The following is a 21,161-nucleotide window of genomic DNA, read 5'->3' as shown; positions in this document are numbered from 1 at the left end:
CCCCAAGATGCTGAAAGTCTCAGGTCTCCTTCTCATCCTCTATGGGCTGTTTGCCCTGCTGTCTGCTCAATATTTGAATAATTGACTCACCTGTGGGTCTGTTATATTGTATATTTTAATTTCCTGGATTTCAGTTCATTTGTCCTGTGTGTGTGTGTGTGTGTGTGAGAGTGTGTGTGCGCATGTGCCCTGTCATTTTTCATTGGATGCTAGACATTATGATAAAAATTATAGAGGATCTGAATGGTGCCATCTTTTTCCAAAGAGGAAGGAAGATAGCCAAAAGACAGAATATAAGTGGATTGCTTTGATTCTGCTGAGGCTTAGATTTATGTTTTATGAGGGTGAAACCTATATATAAGTTGTGTGGCCTTGGGCAGGTGACTTCATCTCTTGGAATCTTCACTTCTTGCTCTATACTGTGAGGAGAAGCATGTCTCCTCTCTGAAACTCACCGGCCCCATCTGTAGAATAAGCCACATGAGTTCTGTAGCCACCATAGACCAAAGCTCTGGGGAGACCCTCTCAAAGAATTCTCTCTCAGAGAATGACCCTGCAGCTGACCCTCTCTGCCTGCTCTCCCACAGGTGCCTGACCCAAGATGCTAAAGGTCTCCGGCCTCTTCATTCTCCTCTGTGGGCTGCTGGCCTCAACCTCTGCTCAAGAGGCCCTGTCCAGAGTTTCTTCTCAGATCACCAATGGTGAGAGTGTCCTGCCTTGGGTCACACCTGGCCTTGTCAGAACCTTAGGCCTCTCCTAAAAGTCTAGACCATGAGCCAATGTGGGTTAAGTTCTAATTAGCATTGTGCCTGGGAGGCAGTTAACATGATTAATTATTAGCCATTCTGATCATCACTACATTACTATATTTAATACTGTTCTCCCAAGATTCCCCTCTTTCCTGTCTCCTTGCCCTGGTCTATCTATTCAAAGGCCCAGCCCCACCTGGACTGGCCCCTGCTCACCTCTCCTACCACCCCCTATTCAGTGGCTCCCCTCCTGCCACAGTAGCCTCTTCCACACATGGAGCACACCCCAGGACCTTAGCACTTGCTGTTCCCTCTGCCTGGAACACTCTTCCACTAACTATCAACGTGGCTCCCTCCCTTCTTTCAAGTCTCTGCTAAAATGTCGCATTTGCAGAAGACATTCCTTGACATCCTTGCATGAATTACTGCCCTCACCCAATATTCTCAATTCCTCAATCTGTCTTTTATTTTTCCCTCATGACAAAAATAGCTTCAGCAGAATGCTTGGTATGGCTGTGGTGGTTAAAATACTGAAATGTTTTTCTAAACTCCTTGGGAAGTAGCCCCTGCCCAAAGACTCCCCAGGTGGTGCCCTCATCACCCCAACCATCCCGCCTTCAGCCCCAGGACTCCAGCCTCCTCACCAACCAAAATCTAATGAGTCAACCCCTGGCACAGCCCAGGAGCCACAGGACCTGGCTACAGAGCTATGGTTGATGTCCTTTCTGATTGGTTGGTGCCTGTGCCCAGCTGGTTGTTGAATATTTTGAAACCAGCCCCTTCACAGCACTTATCTGTATTTAACTCACACATGTCCCTTTACTCACTACTTTATCATCTCTCTTCCCTCATCCCCACCAGAACGCCAGCTCCATGAGGGCAGAGAGTGCTGCCTGTTCTCACAGGTGCAGCCTGCCATGGCTCTGGCACACAGTAGGCCTCTACAAATATTTGCTGAATGACTGCACCTGGAACTTGGCCCAGCACCAAGCAGGCCAGGAAAACTAGGAGTAAGATCCATATGTGGGACATGCTTAGAGGTCAAGGCTGCATCTGAGAATCTTTGGCATCTAAATGTCTAATGGTGGTGGTTGGGGGGGCGGATAGGTTGTTTTTCAGCTTTGACACAAGGACTCCTTGGTACGAACATTCTTTCTGCCCTGCAGACAACTGACTTCCAGGGGTCGCTGAAGAATGTCTTCACCCTTGCAAGAGGCAACCAGGACATCCTGGGTGGCCTGCTCACCAACAGAGATGCCAATTTAATGTGAGTGGTCTCTGATCAGAACCCCCCATGTCTAGACTGTCCTGGTTTGTTGGTTTGTGAGCACCCTCCTGGCATTTTCTGACTCTACGGAGGCCCTTTCCTCAACTAACAGCCCTTCCCCCTCTGATGGACTAAGACCCACTGGTGGAGAGAAATTCCCACTGGGGGTAGAGGCAGAAGCTAGGGAGATGCTGAAGACTTGGGTTCAGTCTCTCTGTCTGGGAAGAGAATGGCTGCTCACTTCCAGTCTCTTCCCCTCTCTGAGACTCAACTCCTACCCCTGTTACATGGGGAACTATAGCATCTGACCCCATGGGACTGTTGTAAATATTAAGTGAAATAATACAGGTCATGTGCTTACACAGCTCCCTGTCCTCAGTAAGCCCCCAGTCAGCAGTACCAGTTATAATAACCTCTGCAGTAAAGATGTGGCAATCACAAAAATCGATGCCATCTGGCCAGCAGAGCCTAGAAGACCCAGGGCCCGGGGCGCCTGGGGGGCTCAGTCGGTTAAGTGTCTGACTGGCTCGGGTCATGATCTCAGGGCCCTGGGATCAAGCCCCATGTCAGGCTCCCCACTTAGCAGGGAGTCTGCTTGTCCCTCTCCCTCTACCCCTCCCCCTGCTCATGCTCTCTCTTCCTCTCCCTCTCAAACAAATAAAATCTTAAAAAAAGAAGACAATGATGACCCAGGGCCCTCTTCTTAGTACGTTCAAAACTGCTGCTGACTCCCACCCCTGTCCCAGCCTACTCCTCCCCCAGCCCAGCCCAGCCCATCCTAACTAATGAAACTCCACCCATCCAGTCGCTCGGACCTAAAATCCTGACATCATCCAATGCCCCTCTCTTCACTCACACCCCCATGCAGCCTGTCCACATACCCTGTCAGCCAGGCACCTGACCATTTTCTGCACCTCCTCTGGTCTGAACCACCACCATCTCCCTCTGACTTATGGTCCCAGGTCCCCTTGCTTCCACAGCAAGCCCCCTCCTCCCCCATTCTGTTCCACCTGTAACCAGAAGCATCCTTCTAAGTCGGCGAGACAATGTAACTCCCTTGCTCAAATCCTCCAATGTCTTCTAGTTGTTCTCAGAACCAAACCCAAAGGTCTTACCAATGGCCCACAGGCCCCCTGCCACCCAGCTCTGACTGTCCCCCCTCCACACACACTGAGCCCATTGCTGTTCCAGCCTCAGGGCCTGTGCACTTTCTCTGTCTTCCGCCTGGCCCTTTCTTCCCCTGGCTATCCTCATACCTGTACCCTAACTTCATTCATGACCCTGCCCCAGTGTCACCTGCTATGAGAAGCCTTCCCTGGTGCTCTAAAATACCACTCCTCCCAGTGTCATCCTCTTCACCTGATCCTGCCAGGCTTTTTCTTCACTGCACCCATCACCTGACACATTATGTATTCACTTACTGCGTTTATTGTTTTACATATATATGCTCTGCCCAAGCATTAGCTGTCTATAGCTTTCCGTCTTCTACTCATTATTTATTCACTCATTTATTCCAGCCTGCTTGGTGTTGGCCAAAGGGCTAGACGTGACCATTCTGTAATGCATTAAGGCAAGAGGTTCTTTTTGCTCAGGACTATATTCCCTGAGCATACCAGCTACGTGATAAATTACATGATTAATGAGTCAGTAACCATCTTTGCATACAGTCAGCTTCTGCTCTGCAGGGGACCTGCCTTTGCCCAAAGCAGGGCCCACCCACGGCTAGAGCCACCTTCCCTGTTATGTTGTTTTTTCACCCAGGGTACAGATCAAAGACCTTCGACTCCTTCAGGTCTGCCTTGAGAACTCCCCTAACTTCAAGGGGGTCGAGTTATGGATACCATTGGCATTTTCCATACAAATAAAGTAAGTAACAGCTGCAAGTCACTGGTAATCCGCTGATGTGTGGGTGTGGGAAGCAGCCATAACTAAAGGGTGTCCAGTGGAAGTCTCATTGTGTGGTTGGGGCAAAAACACCCTCCCTCTCCGGGCCTGGGCCACTCTCTCCGGTAGGATTAGAGCATGGGAATACTTGAATGCTTCCAAGCTGGGGCCTTTCTAGGGAAAGCAGAGCAGGTTGAGCCGGTTTCCTTTCTCTGCTTTATCCAGAGAGCCCCACCCTCATTTATTTGGACTTCCTGAGCCCACCTACCTCGGTTTGAATACAACTTAAGACAAGGACACAGAATCTGCTCTAGACCCCAATGCCCCTTGGCACCATTGCCTAGAGATTGTGCACAGATGTGTTTTGTTCGGTCTGCACGGTGCATCTTCAGGGAGAACAGGCATTCTTCAGTTCATCCCAGCTGTCACCCCTCTCTGTGAAAACCAGTCCCTGGTCTCCCTTACTCATTTCCAGCTCAAGCCTGGCCCTGGAGGTCATGGAGTTTGTGACCTCTAGAAAAGTACTTTCCAAAGTCACAGTTTCTCAGTTTTGATAGGATCCTATACTTAGAATCAACCACTTCCTTTCTAACTGTCCCTTGAGCCAGAGATAGGGGGTATCAGTTATACACCCTGAACACAGACCTACCTGGCTTCGCCACTGGCTGGATGCACGACTTGGAGAAAGCCATCCCCGTTCTCCCGAATCACCTCTTTTGAAAAATGAGGAAATGATCTTCACAGGGTGATTTTGAGGGTCCTCCACAAACATGGGGGAACTCTCATTCTGGAAACAAATGGCAGGAATTAAGCTCTGAGACTTTCTCCCACCAGCCTTCATTCTTCCCTCCCACAGGTTTCCGGCTCTTAATCCCTGCATATTCCATGTACGGACAGATATGATAGTCCAGCTTTATTTGGAGAAGGGTGAAGACAGCAAATACCAACTTGCCTTTGGGCATTGCAGGATTGCACCTGACACTGTATGGATCCAATCCGAAAATTTGTAAGTTCTCCATGATTCTCTCTCTGCATCCAACTGGTTGTGCTGTAGCCCCAAGGAGGCTTCACCTGAAAGACCTCACTAGCAAAACAATCCCTTCTCCAATGAGCCTTTTGTGCATATGGGGATGTGTGTCTTACAAAAAGAACTTCATGTCAGTTAAAATTTTTGCTTATTATGAAAACAATATTTTCACTGGCATGAAAAGAGATTCACTGAATAGTACCAAGGACAAACAAAGCAGCCTCACTCAATTATTGGCTGTTATTTAGGTTATTTCTGAATTTTTTGCTGTTGTAAATAATCCTGAACCTTTCAGTGCAGGAAATTATAGATTCCTAAGATTACTTAAAGAGTATAAACAGTTTTATGACTTTTAAATTTGAAGGTATGTAATAGTTTTAAGGCATTCCAAGTCCCCTACCAAATACCTCGCCAATAGAACTGAAGTGAGGTGTTTCTGGCTGACATTGGTCAAGTTTCACCCCATAGCCAATCTGGACCAATTATTCCCATTTTTACAACTTTTCTCTTCAGTAGGGATTTTCAGCAGAAAATCCCATGGATGCCATTCTCTTGACTACCAGTAAAGCAAGGATTTTACCATCTGTTTATTGGTCTGTGATACCTCCTCTTCAGAGTAACTGTTTTCAGAGGTTTGCCCTTTTACTAAGTGTTATCTTCTAAACTTATAATCTCTCTTTTTTAATCTTCTTTATAAGATTTTTTAAAATTTAGGCTCATGTCCATGATTAACTGAATCCAATAGTCATCACCAATCTATTGTACACTGGGTCTTTTTCATTCATGATTTCTTTATTTTGATTCATCTCCCAGCTGCTCACTTGATCGAGAAAGATCTGAGTGTGGAATCCTTTCTGAGTTCTTACACGTTTGGTAATGTCCTCCTGTCCTGTTCCAGGTAAGGACACCCTTGACTCACAGCCATTCCCCCCAAGGGAAATTCTGTCAGTGTGGCTCTGTATCTTTTTTTGTCTTTTGAGATGTTGAAGGAAACTAGTCTTTCCTTTGAGGGAAATCTGCATCCTCAGGCTGGAAGTGGTAGATTAGCTGATTTATATATAAAGCAAACACTTGGCCTGAGAATGAGATTTACCCTTACCTGTAAGGATTATGGACTGAGTCAGGAATCCGAAGACACATTTACACTGCTATTTCCCCGCTTCTTTCTCTTCTCCCCCAACTGGAGAATATTACACTACTCCTTCCATGAAGGCATGACCATTGGGCTAAGGAGAAAAGTTCTGTTGGAGCATTAGATAATGAGAGGAACAGGAAAGTGCCGGAAAGAGAGTGATCAGGACCTAAAAGCGTGGTAGAAGCTGAAGAGGGAATTCCAGGAGAGAGGAACAAAATAGGCAAGGAGAGGGGGTTCATGGGAAACAATGATGAGGGCAGGATGATTTCAACTGAAAGATTAATTTTAAGGAGCCCTAAGACGTAGGTTGGAGCAGAAGGGCAAGGCTGGGTCATGGAAAGCTGTGGAAACAAGGAGACTTTAAATAATGTGGGGTCAACTGAGCACATAAGTGATGTAAAGAAAGGAGAATTGGGGAAAATTTAATCTGTTCTACTTTCATTCTTCATTTAGCATCACCCCAATGAAACCAATTATTGTGGAAAACGTAGAAAGAGTCCTGGGAGACCTGATAATCAATAATTTGGGAGCAAAAGTAAGTTTATAAACCCAAACTACTTCAGTTTTTTAGTCTAAGACCCAGAGCTTGGTGGACTATATCTTCTTAATAAACTGGAAGGAAACCGGGGCACCTGGGTGGCTTAGTCAGTTAAGTGGCTGCCTTTGGCTCAGGCCATGAGCTTGGGGTCCTGGGATTGAGCCCCACATCGGGCTCTCTGCTTGGTGGGGAGCCTGCTTCTCCCTCTCCCTCTGCCCCTTCCCACAGTTCTTCTTCTCGCTCTCTCCCAAATAAATAAATAAATAAAATCTTTAAAATATATCTATATAAACCGGAAGTAAATCTTTCAGACGGAGAGTTAGGGAGAGAAGAATGGCATTTACCAAGTTCCCATTCTGCAACCAGCATTGGTGAAGTGCTTTACAGATATTATTTAATTCTTCAAGTCAAAATCAGCACCTGTGTCGCTGGAGATAAGTTGATAAGCCTCTCCAAGACTCAGTTTCCTTATCTCTAAAATAAGTATAAGTAATCATAAAATGAACAGCTAATATTCATTAAGCACACAGGCACTGTGCTAAGGAACTTACATGAATTTTCTTATCCTCCAAAACAATCTCATATTCTAAATAACAGTATTATCTCCATTTTCCAGATTTAAGAAAAAGTTCCAGAGATGGCCAATGACTTACCTAAGTCACAGAGCTGCCAAATAGCTCAGCTGACATGTGACCTCTGGGCAGTCTGTCCCCCCAACCCCCCTACTTGGTTGTTCCCTAGGATACATTGTCTTAGAAGGAGAACTTGCCTTGACTGCCCTGTGAATATTCAGCCTCCATTGGTGAAGCCCTCCTCCTGACTCTTGCATACTTTCTTGTCTTTCAGACGTGTCCCTTCATTAATTTGCATCTTTATAATCTGAATCCGCAAGTGACTAACGAACTGATTAGTAAGTGCTGTTGGTGAGAAGACAGAGGACACCCCGGGACAAGGCTCAGACTCCTCCCTCACCCTTTACATCTCCTCTCCCCTGACACTTCTCCCAGACAAAACATCCTGGCCTCCATGAGGCAGAATGGTCCCTGCTAATAATGATCCTCATAAACTCAGGGACCGCTTGCTGAGGGAGTCCTGGGCACCACGCCCAGGGTTAAGCACTCTGCCGCATTGGCCATTGAACCTCCACCACTAGCCAAATACAGGCTGGTTTCAATTCCATTCTGGTCCCAAAGCTGAGACAAGCTGAGATATAAATGGGAGCTTCTCTGGGGAAGAAAAGCTGCCTGATTTTTCATTTACCCTTCTAGATTGGATGGTGTTGCATAATGAGCAGAAAATTGGCCTGGTTTCAGCCCAAAGACTGCTCCCTTCCAGTAGTCTCTACCTCCAGGCACCCGAAGTTTCCAGGTCCAGAAGCCGAAGCAGGCAGCTGGGAATCTGAATCTGAAAACCAATGGGAATTTGAAAACCAACAGAATTTTCTGGGCGTAAAGGACTCTTCCTTCATTCACTGAAGATTCATTAGTCCTATTAAGTGCTAGCTGCTGGGGTTTCTAAAGTTCCTTTAAATATCTCTCCCAGCAAGCACTTTTCTGTCTTCTGCTCACATACCTCCACTGACAGGGAGCTCACTATTTATGAAGGAGGAAGCTTGAGGCAATTAATCTGAATGAGTCTTAAAGCTCCCAAAGTGCAGGTCCCAGATTCTCCCAAAGTAAATGTGAGTGGGGCAGCTTGACCAATACCCTCACTCCGCTGATATTGGGCCACCATTCTGGAGACATGGCCATGGAGACCACCAGCTGCTGTAATGTCAACTTCCTCCACGGTCTTGTTTCAATGTATAGTTCTTAAGTTACTAGCTTGGGAGGGAGCAGTTCTTCCCAGTTTATGGATGAGGAAAACAAGGCCCAGAACCGTCAGTGAAGTGATCAGAGATGCCAGCCACTAAGCAGAGCCTCCAGCTCCAGCCTCATGTCTTCAAGTGTTTGGCTCATTCCTTGACCCTGCTCTGCCCCCATGTGGAGCAGGAGAAAACTCCTTCAGCCTCTCTGATCCTCCTTTACTCCCACTGTCTAAGGTATCTGTTTTGCCTTCTAGGTCTGCTGCTGTAGCAGGGCAGGTACCAAGCCACCATCCAAATATCCCCAAAGTAAAGAAGCCATGGTTGTGCCAATCTGGTGAGAGATCAGAGCATATTTCCATTCCTTAGTGATGGCACTTGGTCTTTAGGGTCATTATAAATGGGTCGTTCGTTCATTCTTAAAATGTCAGTGAAGCTTCTACTATGCACTAACTGCTAGGGATATGGCCCTGAACAACACAAGACTCTGTTCTCCTGGAGTTTCTATCCTAGTTGGGTGTACTGACAATGAACTAGTAAATAAATGCATAGTCAACTAAATTTCAGAGGATGGTGGGTACTGTAAAGGAAACCAAGTACGGTGTGAGAGAGTGACGGGAAGGAGGCATCAAATTAAGAGAGTAGAGTCAGGCAGAAAGCTCTGTGAGATCTTTCGGCTGAGCCATGAACAATAAGGCAGGAGTTGTGCCAGGACCGAGGGGAAGAACACCACAGACAGGAGGATGAGCATGTGCAAAAGCCCTGAAGCAGGAATGAGTTTTCCTTTCAGAAGCAAGAAAGGAGAGCAATGTGACTGGATGTGGAAGGGGCTCAGCCATACAAGGCATCTTTCTGTAAAAAGAGTTTTATTTATGTATTCTGTATTTATTTGTAACTATTCTATGTTGAATACACTCTGCTCAAGTGTCATCATCTCAGGTCTCTCAAAAAAAAGCATATCTCCCACTCTCTTCCCTCCTTAATTTTCTTCATAAAATTCATTATTATCTGACTTTTTACTAGACTGTTTCTTTTCTGTCTCCACTACTAGAATGTATATTTCATGCAAGAAAGGACTTTTTCTTATTCCCTGTTGTATCCCAGGTACCAGCATTACAAAAATGAATTAGACATAGCCCTAAGAGTCCCCAGCCTAGTAAAGGGTCAAACAAATAAACAGGCAATTTTACATGCAGTAAAGTGTTCTGGTTGGGAGTCTGTGGAAGCAGAGAGGCAAGATCCAGCAGCATTGCCTGGGGACTTCCATGAGGACTTCAAGAGGACGCAGGATTTAAACTGGATGTTGAAGAATGATTAAGAGTTTTCTTTATGGGGGAAAAAAAAAACATTAAAAGCAGAGGATACATGATGTGCAAATACACAGGAGTAGGAAAGGACCTGATGCTCTGAACAATGGGCAGAAGCTCTAGGTGACTGGTCATATGAGTCATGGAGGATGAGGGAATGAGTGGTAAGGATAAGTTTGTAGCAAACTATACACATGCTTTCTGAGAACAAGGGTTCATGTGATGGGTTGAGCCACCAAGAAGAAGGTGCAGTCCATGAAAGGAAATGTAAGAAATCGAATGGCCAACAATATAATTGAATCTATGTCTTTGGGTTGATAGCTTAGTTATGTAAGATTCTAAACTAATGCTGTCCAATAGAAATATAACACAAAATACACATGTAACTTAGAATTTTCTAGTGATGAAATTTTTAAAAGGAAAAGGAAACAGATTACATTTATAGCAATATATTTCATTTGTCAAATATATCCAAAATATTATCATGTCAACATTTAATCAATATAAAATTATTAATGAAATATTTTACCTCCTATTTTTTGTGCTAAGTCTTTGATATCTGGTGTGTATATCATACTTATAGAACATTTCAGTTTGGACTAGCTGCAACTGAAGTGCTCAACATCCACGTATGGCTAGTGGCTGCCATACTGGACAATGCAGTTCTAACTAACTTGTTGCCAATTGCAGCACTTTGAAAAGCCTAGAGCATCTCATTTTATACCCACCAATATATCTGGGCTGCCGTCTATCACTGCAGCTCCAAACTGTGTCCCCATGTCATATTCAGTCTACATATTTGGTTCAACCTAGAAAGTATTTTATAAATGTGACTGTGTTGCCAATATTAAAAGTAAGAAATATGTCCTTTGATCAAGCAGGACATTTGGCAGTATTTTACATCCTTGTGTCATGAAGTAAGTCAAGGTGACAAGGAAAATCCATCATAGTTGATGAGAGACACTACAGGGAACAGAATTTTTTATCCAGGGATAGGCAGTGGCTGGATGTCCAGACTGGAAGATGATTCAGCACCATGGATAGTGGACAGCATTACAAGGGAAGTGAGCTAGGCGCGAGGAAGAGGCTCTAAGCTCTGGTTTACACCCCCCTTAAAGAGGGGTACGAGGTTGACTAATATCTTTATTATATCACACAAAATCAGGTCCCGCTTGCTGATCTCCTCCTTGGAATGTCCTCCACACTCCAGACCATCACCTATATAGATGTTCATGTTGATTATTCAGATGCCACCTGGAGTTTCTTTACCCACCCTGGACTCCAGGGATCTCCCCTACTTCTCTGAATAGACGCTATTTCCCTGTAACTCCCCACCAGAATCCATGTGCTGATTCCCTGTAATTTTTTCACAATAAACTTGTTTTTTGCAGCTCTGAACTGCGGGATGTCCTGCCTCCGTAGTGCCATGTGAGCGAGGGGGAAAGATAGCCAGAGATGGCAGTGGGTCTGATCATGATGACAAAAGTTTGCAGAGTGGGGGAGGATTCCTAGGTTAATTTAGCCTTTATTTCAGAAATACCTCAACACTCTGGCCTGGGGTTTCCCAAAAACTAAGGAACAAGTCTTTCTGTCTTGTCTGAGATATTTTCTGGATGATTCTGTGACCTTGGGTAGCTTGGCCACAATCTCCTTACTGTGAAGTGAGAGTTTTGGTCTCATCCAATAGGTCCCTTAGGCAACCTGCAAAGTTGTGGTTTATGGAAGAAAACTTCTCTCGGCCCTGGTAATCCCATTTTTCTTCCCTCTATCGCCAAACTTCTCAAGAGAGATACTGCTATCCATTGTTTCTACTTCCTCACCTTTATCCAGTGCTCAATTTTGGATAATCTGGCTATGCCCCCAACTCAAGATAACTTACTTTAGGTCATCTATGACTTCCTTCATGGCCAACACCAGTGAGCCCTTATTCAGTGTTCATGTTCCTCAAGTCATTAGCAATTAACTTTGCATGACCACTCCAAACTGCTCCCCCTCCTCTTTTTCTCCTTATCACTACCTCGATTCATGCCTGGCACCCTTCTGTGCATACATACATTACATCACTTACTCTTTTAAATAAATTGTGGTGGTTATTAAGCTTTTATCTCTTGGTTACATATCTATATTTCTGTACTCTTGTTTTGCAGTGCTGAGTCTGGGACTCTGAAAACCACCTGTCTTCTTTACTGGTTTGCTCCTTTGTTAGGATCCTTTAATGGAGGAAGATTGCAAGGCCGAAGGAGGAGAAAAGAAAACTCTTGTCTCCTGTTTGCTTCCTCTTCCTCTAAGCATCACCGGGCAATGGCTTTTCACCCAATCAGGGGAAGTTGGTTTCAGTTTACAAGTTGTTAGCTTTTGTTTTTGTTTTTTTAATGCTCCGAAACCAGCTTTATTATGTTCCTCAGAATACTGCACCAGCCAACAGGAGCCCCTTTTTCAGAAGTCTGCTTCCCAGTTGCATGAAGTTTCTCCTCCAAGATCCTTAAAACTCATCCCAACCACTCTTTGTTGCCAGTAGACCCATAACTTGGTTCAGATCTCAGCATGCTCCAAGGGGACAAGAATAAAGATTAAACAACTTACTCAAAATAATTACTTTTTTTGTTAATTTATATCAGCAGACATGGGGAATATGTATAGCAACTGATGTGAAAATGTTAGGGTTCAGGAGCGAACGGTCAAGAAAGAATTCTTGAGATGTCTTCAGTGCAAAAAGGTAGTTTTATTAAATCATGGGGACAGGACCCGTGGACAGTAAAAGCTTCACTGGGGTTGTGAGGAGTGACTGATTATATACTTTCAATATAAGGGGGCTATGGATAGCTTAAGTCTCTAAGGAGTTTGGAAGCAAAGTTTCCAGGACCTTGAAGGACTAGCTGTTGTTAGGAAAAGGTCATTTACTACTGTCTAGTAAAACCCTAGTCCACTAGACTCTTAAGATGTATATCAGTGGGCCATATGCTTGGAGGATGATGGCTAACATATATCTTAGGGGGTAGTGATAACAGAAGTTTCCAAAGGGATTTTTATATGTTGAAGAAGATTTACAGGATCCTGGGGGTTAGGCGACTGTTAGGTTAAGGTTGCCTTTTGCCTCTGGCAAAGTATTAACACCAAGGCAGCTAAACTCCTTCAGGAAGGTCACTCTGCCAGTCCCAAGTACTTGTCAATAGGCTGTAAGTTATAAGGAAGTTTAATTCTTTTTCTTTTGCCTTTGTTCTCCGATGAGGGAGTAGAAGGCTAGCTGAAGACAAAGCACAAGCTGACACCTGCAACCTCCCCTCACCCCCACTCCCAGGTGGGACATGTGTGACATTCTTCCAGGAATCTCCCAACTATCTTAATGTTAATACCTTGCTAGTGGGGAAAACAACCTTAACTTGACAATGGCGAGGCCGCCAGTATCTTGTAGGTCCTCTTTAGCATATGAAAGTTCTTTTGAAACCTCCCTTTTCCTTACTTCCCAACTCCCAAGAATATAACCACTGCTCCTCACGATCCCAGTGCAGCAGCTCTTTCTGTCCTCCAGTCCTGTCCCCAGGCTTTAATAAAACCACCATTTTGCATCAAAGACGTCTCAAGAATTCTTTCTTGGCCCTTGGCTCCAGACCTCACCCCACCAAACCTCACCTATATTCCAAAACCACATCATTCTCCACATCAGCAATTGATTCTAAATATGTCAGACCAAATAAAATATAAACTGGGTTGCTCCTAACTAATGGATGGGTACCTTTATCAAAGATTCTGGATTTAATATTAGATCACAGCTGAAAATGGCTTTGATAACTTACTGTGTTGGTTACTGGAAAATAAACTCAAAAATGGCCTTCATTCCATGAGGCTGAGAACTTTCCAGGTTCGGTATAAGTAAGGAATCCAAAGGCTTGGGGAGACTGGACTGTTGGAGTGGATTTATCTTTTGCCAACACATGTGACCCCACCATTACTTTTCCTGAGAGGACCCAAACAACAATCTCTTCACTAAAAAATTGAAAAATACGTTAGTTAGGAGAGCATCCATATTCTTGAAAAGCTGTTTTCTATTACGTCGGAAATGCTGCCATTGAGAAGCACTCCCTGATTTCAATGGGGGATGATGAGATATATGAGTAACATAGAGAAAGTGGTGGAGCTTAATTGGCAGAAAAAAAGACAGCACGCTTATTGTAATGGATAGCAAGGATGAATTGGTAATCAGAATATTTGGCAACTGCTAATTGATCACAGTTTCCCTAGAAAGGAAATAGATGGCCCACCTATTAAATGTTAATTGAGGGTGCCTGGGTGGCTCAGTTGGTTAAGCGACTGCCTTCGGCTCAGGTCATGATCCTGGAGTCCCAGGATCGAGTCCCACATCAGGCTCCCTGCTCGGCGGGGAGTCTGCTTCTCCCTCTGACCTTTCTCTCTCTCATTCTCTCTCTCTCAAATAAATAAATAAAATCTTTAAAAAAATAAAAAATAAAAAAATAAATGTTAATCGATCAGGAGGATCTCCAGGTTAGAAACTTGACTTGGGTTGCCAAAATGGAAAGTCAGAACTTTTCATCCAATTTCCAGTTAAAAGCCAGTTCAGGATCAGGAACCCCTTGATTGAAGGGGAAGCAAGGGATCCTGCAATATTGCCACAGCATGTACTCCAAGTCTTCCTTCAAGTCTTTCCAAATTGGCCTGTTGACATTTATGAGAATCATGGTGCCCTGTGGAAAAATACCCAGAACTTTTGGGGATATGAGATACTGGCTCTGAATTTATGCTACTTTCCAAGAACCCAAAATAACTTTATGGTCCACCAAAGTGGGCTAATGGTTGTTAAATGGTAAATGGAGTTTTGGCACGAGTTTGATTCAGAATGGGCCTGATAATTACATGGACCTGTTCTGTGATTATTTCTCCAATTCTTTAACGTATAATTGGAAGAGACATAATTAGCAACTGGCAGAATCCCCCTGCGGCTCTCTGATCCATGGAGGGAGAGCTTTTGGGAGAAGAAAGGCCAAGTGGAGAGCTTTCTCTTATAACAGGATAATAAGCAAAGCAATACTACTGGGGGAAATTGGAGAGACAAAGGCCATCATTTTAATTTGAGAGACAAAAGGATGCTGATACTTGTATCAGTCAGGATTAATGCAGAGGAGAGAAAGAGACAAAGAGAGGGATTACAAGGCACTGATGTACATGATTATGGGGGTTGGTTAAGCAAGATCAAAACCCATAGGTCAAGCCATGAGGAAGGGAGACTCAAGCACGGAAGCTGTCCAAAGGAAGTATTTCTTCTTTTTCTCCTCCTCCTTCTCCTCCTCCCTCCTCCTTGTTCCTCTTTTCCGTCTCTCTCTCTCCCCCTTTCTCCCTCTCTCCCCTCAGCCTTACTTTCTAGTCCTCCCAACTAATTGTATTAGTCCTACCTGGATTATCCAGGATAATCTCCCTTACATTAAGTCATCTCATTATGACTTTATGGACTTTAATTACATCTGAAAACTGCCTAGGTTAGCATCTGATTAGATAATGGGACTGTAGCCTAGCCAAGTGAACACATTAGGAAGAAAAAAAAAAACCTCACAAGACTTATCCCATCCCCATTTAACAAGACTGTTCCCTGTCCTTAAAGTCAACCCAGCCCCTGACACCTGGGATTCACTATTGCCCTTGAAAATGTTTTTCCCCCTATTTCAAGATGTAGGGACCATCAGAATCAGCTTGCTTTTACTTGGCAGTGCTATCAGGACACCTTCATAGTTTTTCCCAGCACTACTGTGCACTCTACAGTAACATAATCTATAAAAATCTTGATCATATGGACATCACAGAACATCACATATGTCCAATACCTTGGTAACATTATGCTGACTAAACTTGATGAGCAGGAATTAATAAGCATTTAAAGGCATTAGGAAAATATACATGAGGAAGAAGGTGAGATACAATCTCATAAAAGCCCAGGTCCCCAGCACTTTGATGAAGTTTCTGCAAGTACAAAAAGGCACAAAGCTTCATAGGCCATTTTAATTTTTAAGGTAATGCATACCACAATTAAAAGTGTTATTCTGATGCATTTATGAGTAACTATTAAGGTACCGGTTTGAGGAGGAATCAGAGCAAGAATAGGCTCTCCAGCAAGCAGTGCAAGTTTCTCTACCACTTTGTCCTTATGACCTAGCCAGAACCAAGTACACTTTCAGAGTATCTGTGGCAAATGAGGATGTTTATGGATGCTCTGGCAAGCTCTAATAAGAGAAACACAGCACAGATGTGTAGGGCTTTAGAGAAAAGCCTTATCCTGGTCTGCAGATAACTGTTTTAATTTTGGAAAACAGCTCCTGTCTTGCTACTGAGTCCTCGTAGAGATGAATATCTAAGCATGGGACATCAAATACCCATGCAATCTGAGATGTCCTTCATGGACTACATATCAAGTTTCTTAATATGAGGTATTATACTGATTTTCAAATGCTAAACTAAACTTGATTTCTTGAGACAAACCCCCACTCAATCATGATGCATTTAAATCTGTATTGAAGTCACTTATACATTGTTGAGGATTTTTGTCTCTATGTTCATGATAAATATTGGTCTGTAGTATTGATCCTAGTCTGGATTTTGTATTAGGGTGAGGCTGGCTTCATAGAAGGACTAGATAAGTATTCTCTCCTCTTCAGTTTTCTAGAATTGCTTGGGTATAATGTGGTGTTTGGTGATGAAGCAATCTAGTTCTAGAGTTTTCTGTGCACTAAGATTTTTATCTACAAATTCAGTATCTTTAATAGATACAGGGCTTTTCAGGTTGTCTATTTCTTCCAGTTTTGGTAGTTTGTGTCTTTCAAGGAATTTGTTCCTTTTATCTAAGTGGTAGCATTAATTGGCATAAAGTCATTCATGATATTTCCTTATTATCCTTATAATATCTGTAAAGTCTGTAATGCTGTCACCCCTCTCATTCCTGATATTGGTCATTTGTATCTTCTTACTTTTTCCGAATCTACCTGACTAGAGTTTTATCAATTGTATTAATCTAAAAGAACTGGCTGCTGACTTCACTGATTTTCTTTAATGTTTTTCAGTTTTTATTTCATTAATTTTTATTCCAACATTTATTACTTCCTTGCTTTGTTTTTATTTTTTTAAGATTTTATATATTTATTTGACAGAGAGAGACACAGTAAGAGAGGGAACACAAGCGGGGGGCAGGGAGAGGGAGAAGCAGGTTTCCTGCCAAGCAAGAAACCCGTTGTGGGGCTCAGTCCCAGGACACTGGGATCATGATCTGAGCCAAAGGCAGACGCTTAACGACTGAGCCACCCAGGCGTCCCTAAAGATTTATTTATTTATTGGAGAGCGAGAGAGAGAGAGAGAGAGAGAGAGAGAGAGAGAGAGAGAGAGATTGCACACACAAGCAGGGCAAGGGGCAGAGAGAAAGGGAGAGAGAATCTCAAGCAGACTCTGTGCTGAGCACAGAGCCCAAAAAGGGACTTGATCCCAGGACCCTGAGATCAAGACCTGAGCTGAAACCAAGAGTCTGCCACTCAACCAACTGAGCCACCCAGGTGCCCCTGCTTGCTTTGTTTTTAGTTGACTTTTCTTGTTCAAGCTTCTTACAATGGATGCTGAGGTCTGATGTGCACTTTAAAGAGGACTTAAGCACATTTCCTCCTCCCCACTGGCTGACATTTAAGGCAGGCGTGGCTCTTGAATAGCTGGTCATTGTGAATGGCCTGCCTCCCTCATTTTCTCCTGAGAACATCTCAGGTCCCTAGGTAGGACCCTGGGCTTGATGCAGCCAGTTCCTGCCCCCTAGTGGTTCAGAGAGTTCATGGTTATGGTGAGACCTGCAGTCTTCACTCCCCCTGGTGGATCAACTCCAGCTCTTTGAAAATCTTGTGATAGTTGCCATGCATGTCCCCTGGAATCTTTAGTGGCCTCTCTGGAATATGAGAGGAAATGCCACTGGACAACACAGGCTCACAGAGCCCAGGATGAAGGGCAAGGGCTGTGGGTGAATTTATCTAGAGATGAGATACTGCCTACAGAGCCAGACAGCCTGGGTTTGAATCCTGGCTCCAGGCTTACCAGCTGTGTGTCCTTGGGCAAGTGACTCCATCTCATCTGTGTGTCTCAGGCTTTGCATCTGTGAAGTTCAGTAATAACAACACAACCCTCCAGGGCTATTGGATTTTTTTTTTAAGATTTTATTCATTTATTTGAGAGATAGAGAGCACGAGAGGGAAGAGGGTCAGAGGGAGAAGCAGACTCCCTGCTGAGCAGGGAGCCCGATGTGGGACTCGATCCCGGGACTCCAGGATCATGACCTGAGCCGAAGGCAGTCACTTAACCAACTGAGCCACCCAGGCACCCCAGGGCTATTGGATTAAGGAAATTAATCTACAATGAACGCTTAGAGCAGAGCCTGGCACAGAGTTGGGACTCAATACGAGCCCACTGTTGCTCTTCCTGCCTCTCCTTGCAATGCCTGTGGGGGCCGTGGGATCGTGTGGGGGAGCGGAGTGGGCTGTGGGAGGAGGAGGTAGATGGGGAATGAGCGACCGCTCCTCTGATCTCCCCTCTGTGGGTCTGGCTGCCTTGCTCCTGCCCCAGCCCCACCTGTCCCCAGCTGGTGACTTCAGGGATTGTGTTCAACTTCTCTGTGCCTCTGCAAAGGGAGGCCAATCATGACAGTACCTCCCTCACAGGGCCGTGTGGAAGATTAAAGAAGCAATTACAAGTAAAGCATTTAGACTGCCCTCTGAGCACAGTCAGCTCTCAACAAATATTGTCTGGCACCATCTTCCTACTTCAGTTACATGGTTCTCGTGCACCATGTGCAGCAGACTCACCCGGAAGCTTAGTCCCAGTCCCCACCTCCAGAGACAGACTCAGTTGCTCAGGGGTGGCCCAGGACTCTGCATTTCTACAAGTCCCACTTGTCCTCCCAAAAGCACTGCAAGGTACCCAGAAACTCCAGCTTTTCCACTTTCCCTTCCCTGCTTCAGGCCACACCAGAACCCAGAACCTCATCATCGTTTGTCAAGCCCGATATTCCATTCAGAAGGCACCCCACTCCCCTCCTACCCCTCACCCCCTTTTCAAGGAAGTTTGTCTTTGGGTTAAAGTTCCAGTCTTTAGACTTCTATGATTGTTAAAAACATATATTTCTAAAAGAAAATGGAATAAATGAATGCCTGCGTGAATGATGAATTCCATTCCATAGAAGAGTGATTCTCAGTGAACTAAAGCAGCCTCCCCCCGCTACTGAATCAGGTGCAGGAATCTTCCACCACTCTGTTTCTACCCATTCTGCTGCCCCCTGGAGTTTCAGGGCCTCTGCCTTTGGCTGGGGACCTGGAACTGCCTTAGAGCCCAAGGAGCTGCAGGGGGGTGGGGATTTGTAGGGTTGGTGGAGGGTGGGGCACCTCCGCCCGGCTATAGGAGGGTGCTCATGTACAAAAGCCTGCTTGGCCCTTGTGAACCAGGGGAAACTCCTGCCTCCTTGTCACACCGGACACCCCCTCCCTGGAGGCATGGGTGGGAGCCTGGGCACATGGGCACCAACTTCTGACCCAGTAGATGCAGCCACACCCATCTTCCTTTGTTCCTCCAATCTGCTGAGACTTTTCCCACCCCAGGACCTTTGCCCCTGCCGTTCTGTCTGCTAGACACACCCTCCCCCATCTACATTCAGTGTAGGCTCCATCTCCTCCTGGACTCAGCTCAAATGTCACCTTCTTGAGAGACCTTCCCTACTCATCACCCAAAGTGGACTCCCTCCTATTCTCAATCTCACCCAACTTCTTCCCTTTGATACGATTTGTAGTTATTCCATGTATTGTTTATTTTGTCTGGTTCTGATTCTCTCGCCAGACTAAAAGTTGCTGGAGAAGCAGGGTGTCTGTTATTGCCTAGAGCCAAGCACAGGGCCTGGCACATCGTAGGCCCACAGGAAGTAATGGTTGACTGGATAAATACAATTTTATCCAAGTCAAACTCCTTGAAAGTCAATTACCCAGGAGAGCAGAGGTTTTAACTGGTGTTGATGGGCACACCTTAGGAGTATGACGGAAATCCTGCTACTATGAGCAACATTTTTTAAATAGGTACATTTTGTTTTTCTGAACAAACCAAAGTTTTCATCACTTTTCAAAATGCCCCCCAAAAAGGTAAAGAAGTTTGTTCTAAAGAAAGTTCTTTGAAATAGTAAAGATCATGGCTAATAGACGAGCTTTGGGGCATCCAGCAGCTCCACCTTCCAAAGGAAACAACATCTCACAACTCAGGGGAGGGCCAGAGAGCCTGCTGGGGTGGCAGCTCATCCTCATCCCGGCTGGGAGCTCCGCAGGCCGCTGGCTTCCTTTGGGTTCCCGCCCCCCCCACATGTGTTATGAGGGTGGAATGAGATCACCCGTGGGGCAGGCTTAGCACAGTGTACGAGGCCCACCAAATAAATGTCAGCACCACCATCCTCGGAGGTAGCTGCTGGGGATTGGGGCAGGGTGGGGGGCGCTGGAGGGGATGGAGACACCACACCAGCTAACCTTTCCCTTCAATGTCCACTCAAATTCCGTCTCCTCGGGGAGGTCATTTCTCTGATAACCCTCTCCCCACTGCTCAGGTCTCCCCTCACTGGGCCCTCACAGAGCACCTCCCGCCTCCCCTTCACAACCACACGTCACCATCCCGTGCTCACAGCAGGGATGGTTGAAGACTGGCAGTCTCCCCACAGGGGCAGGGGCACCACAAGGACAAGGAACTGTAGAGCTCACCCCTGAGCAGTGCCTTCCTGCTCCCCTGTCCTGCACCAGGCTTGGAAAAGTCTACACTCTCCACCCCGTCATCTCTGTAGACTCGGTGGCCCTGAGAGCCACAGCCTGTGATGAGGCAGGACTAACGGCCCTCCCCACTCCCCAGTTCAGACCTCCAAAGAGCCAGGGACAACAGGTTTGTTCCTCCCAACAGTGGCCACTCTTCTCCAATTTTCTGGACAAAAAATAACAAAATCCCAACTGGTTACACAAGACCAGGAAGACTGGAAAAGTACATTTCGAGGTAATTGATATTCTACAAACATCCCCAAGGGGAGTGTGAACCCTTCAAGGACGTCAATTCCGGAAAGCCATCACCCTGAATTAATGCTTTCCTTATGATCTCTTACAAAACTGGATGCGAGGTGCCCAAGGATGGCCCCAGGGCTTTGTGAGCTCTGCAAAGGACCCTGCACATTCCCTACCGCCAGAGAGGAGAGCACAGGGAGTGAAGAGTGCCTTTTGTCTCAGAGCTCCCAGCAGCTGAACGGCTGAACTGTGGGGCCCAGACCCCCCGAGGCCTGTGCGGCTGCAGTGGGAAACTTTAGAGAATTTGGAGCGGAGGAGGGCCCTGGTCTGATTAACATCTTAAAGTGATCTTGCAGGGGGCACTGCGGTGGCTCAGCTGGTTAAGCGTCTGATTCTTGGTTTTGGCTC

General features: G+C 45.4%; 1 protein-coding gene and 1 long non-coding RNA gene across 2 annotated transcripts in view; one reads left to right on the top strand and one right to left on the bottom strand.

Annotated features, from left to right (window-relative positions):
* Positions 1-21,161, bottom strand: part of LOC141370568 (uncharacterized) — a 74,114-nt gene that overhangs the window by 14,458 nt on the left and 38,495 nt on the right. The window lies entirely within an intron of this gene.
* Positions 602-8,675, top strand: LOC112827732 (latherin-like). Its single transcript, XM_025876466.1, has 7 exons — positions 602-701; positions 1,869-2,016; positions 3,778-3,882; positions 4,757-4,906; positions 6,516-6,597; positions 7,447-7,510; positions 8,662-8,675. Exons 1-7 carry the CDS (start codon positions 602-604, stop codon positions 8,673-8,675), a joined length of 663 nt encoding a protein of 220 aa, XP_025732251.1.

This window comes from Callorhinus ursinus, unplaced genomic scaffold (genome assembly GCF_003265705.2).
Source record: "Callorhinus ursinus isolate GAN/ISIS: 27379988/994484 unplaced genomic scaffold, GSC_fseal_2.0 scaffold38, whole genome shotgun sequence".
NCBI classification, from domain to species: Eukaryota; Metazoa; Chordata; class Mammalia; order Carnivora; family Otariidae; genus Callorhinus; species Callorhinus ursinus.
Note: the sequence above shows the minus strand (reverse complement) of the source record. Positions and strands in the feature narration are given on the sequence as shown.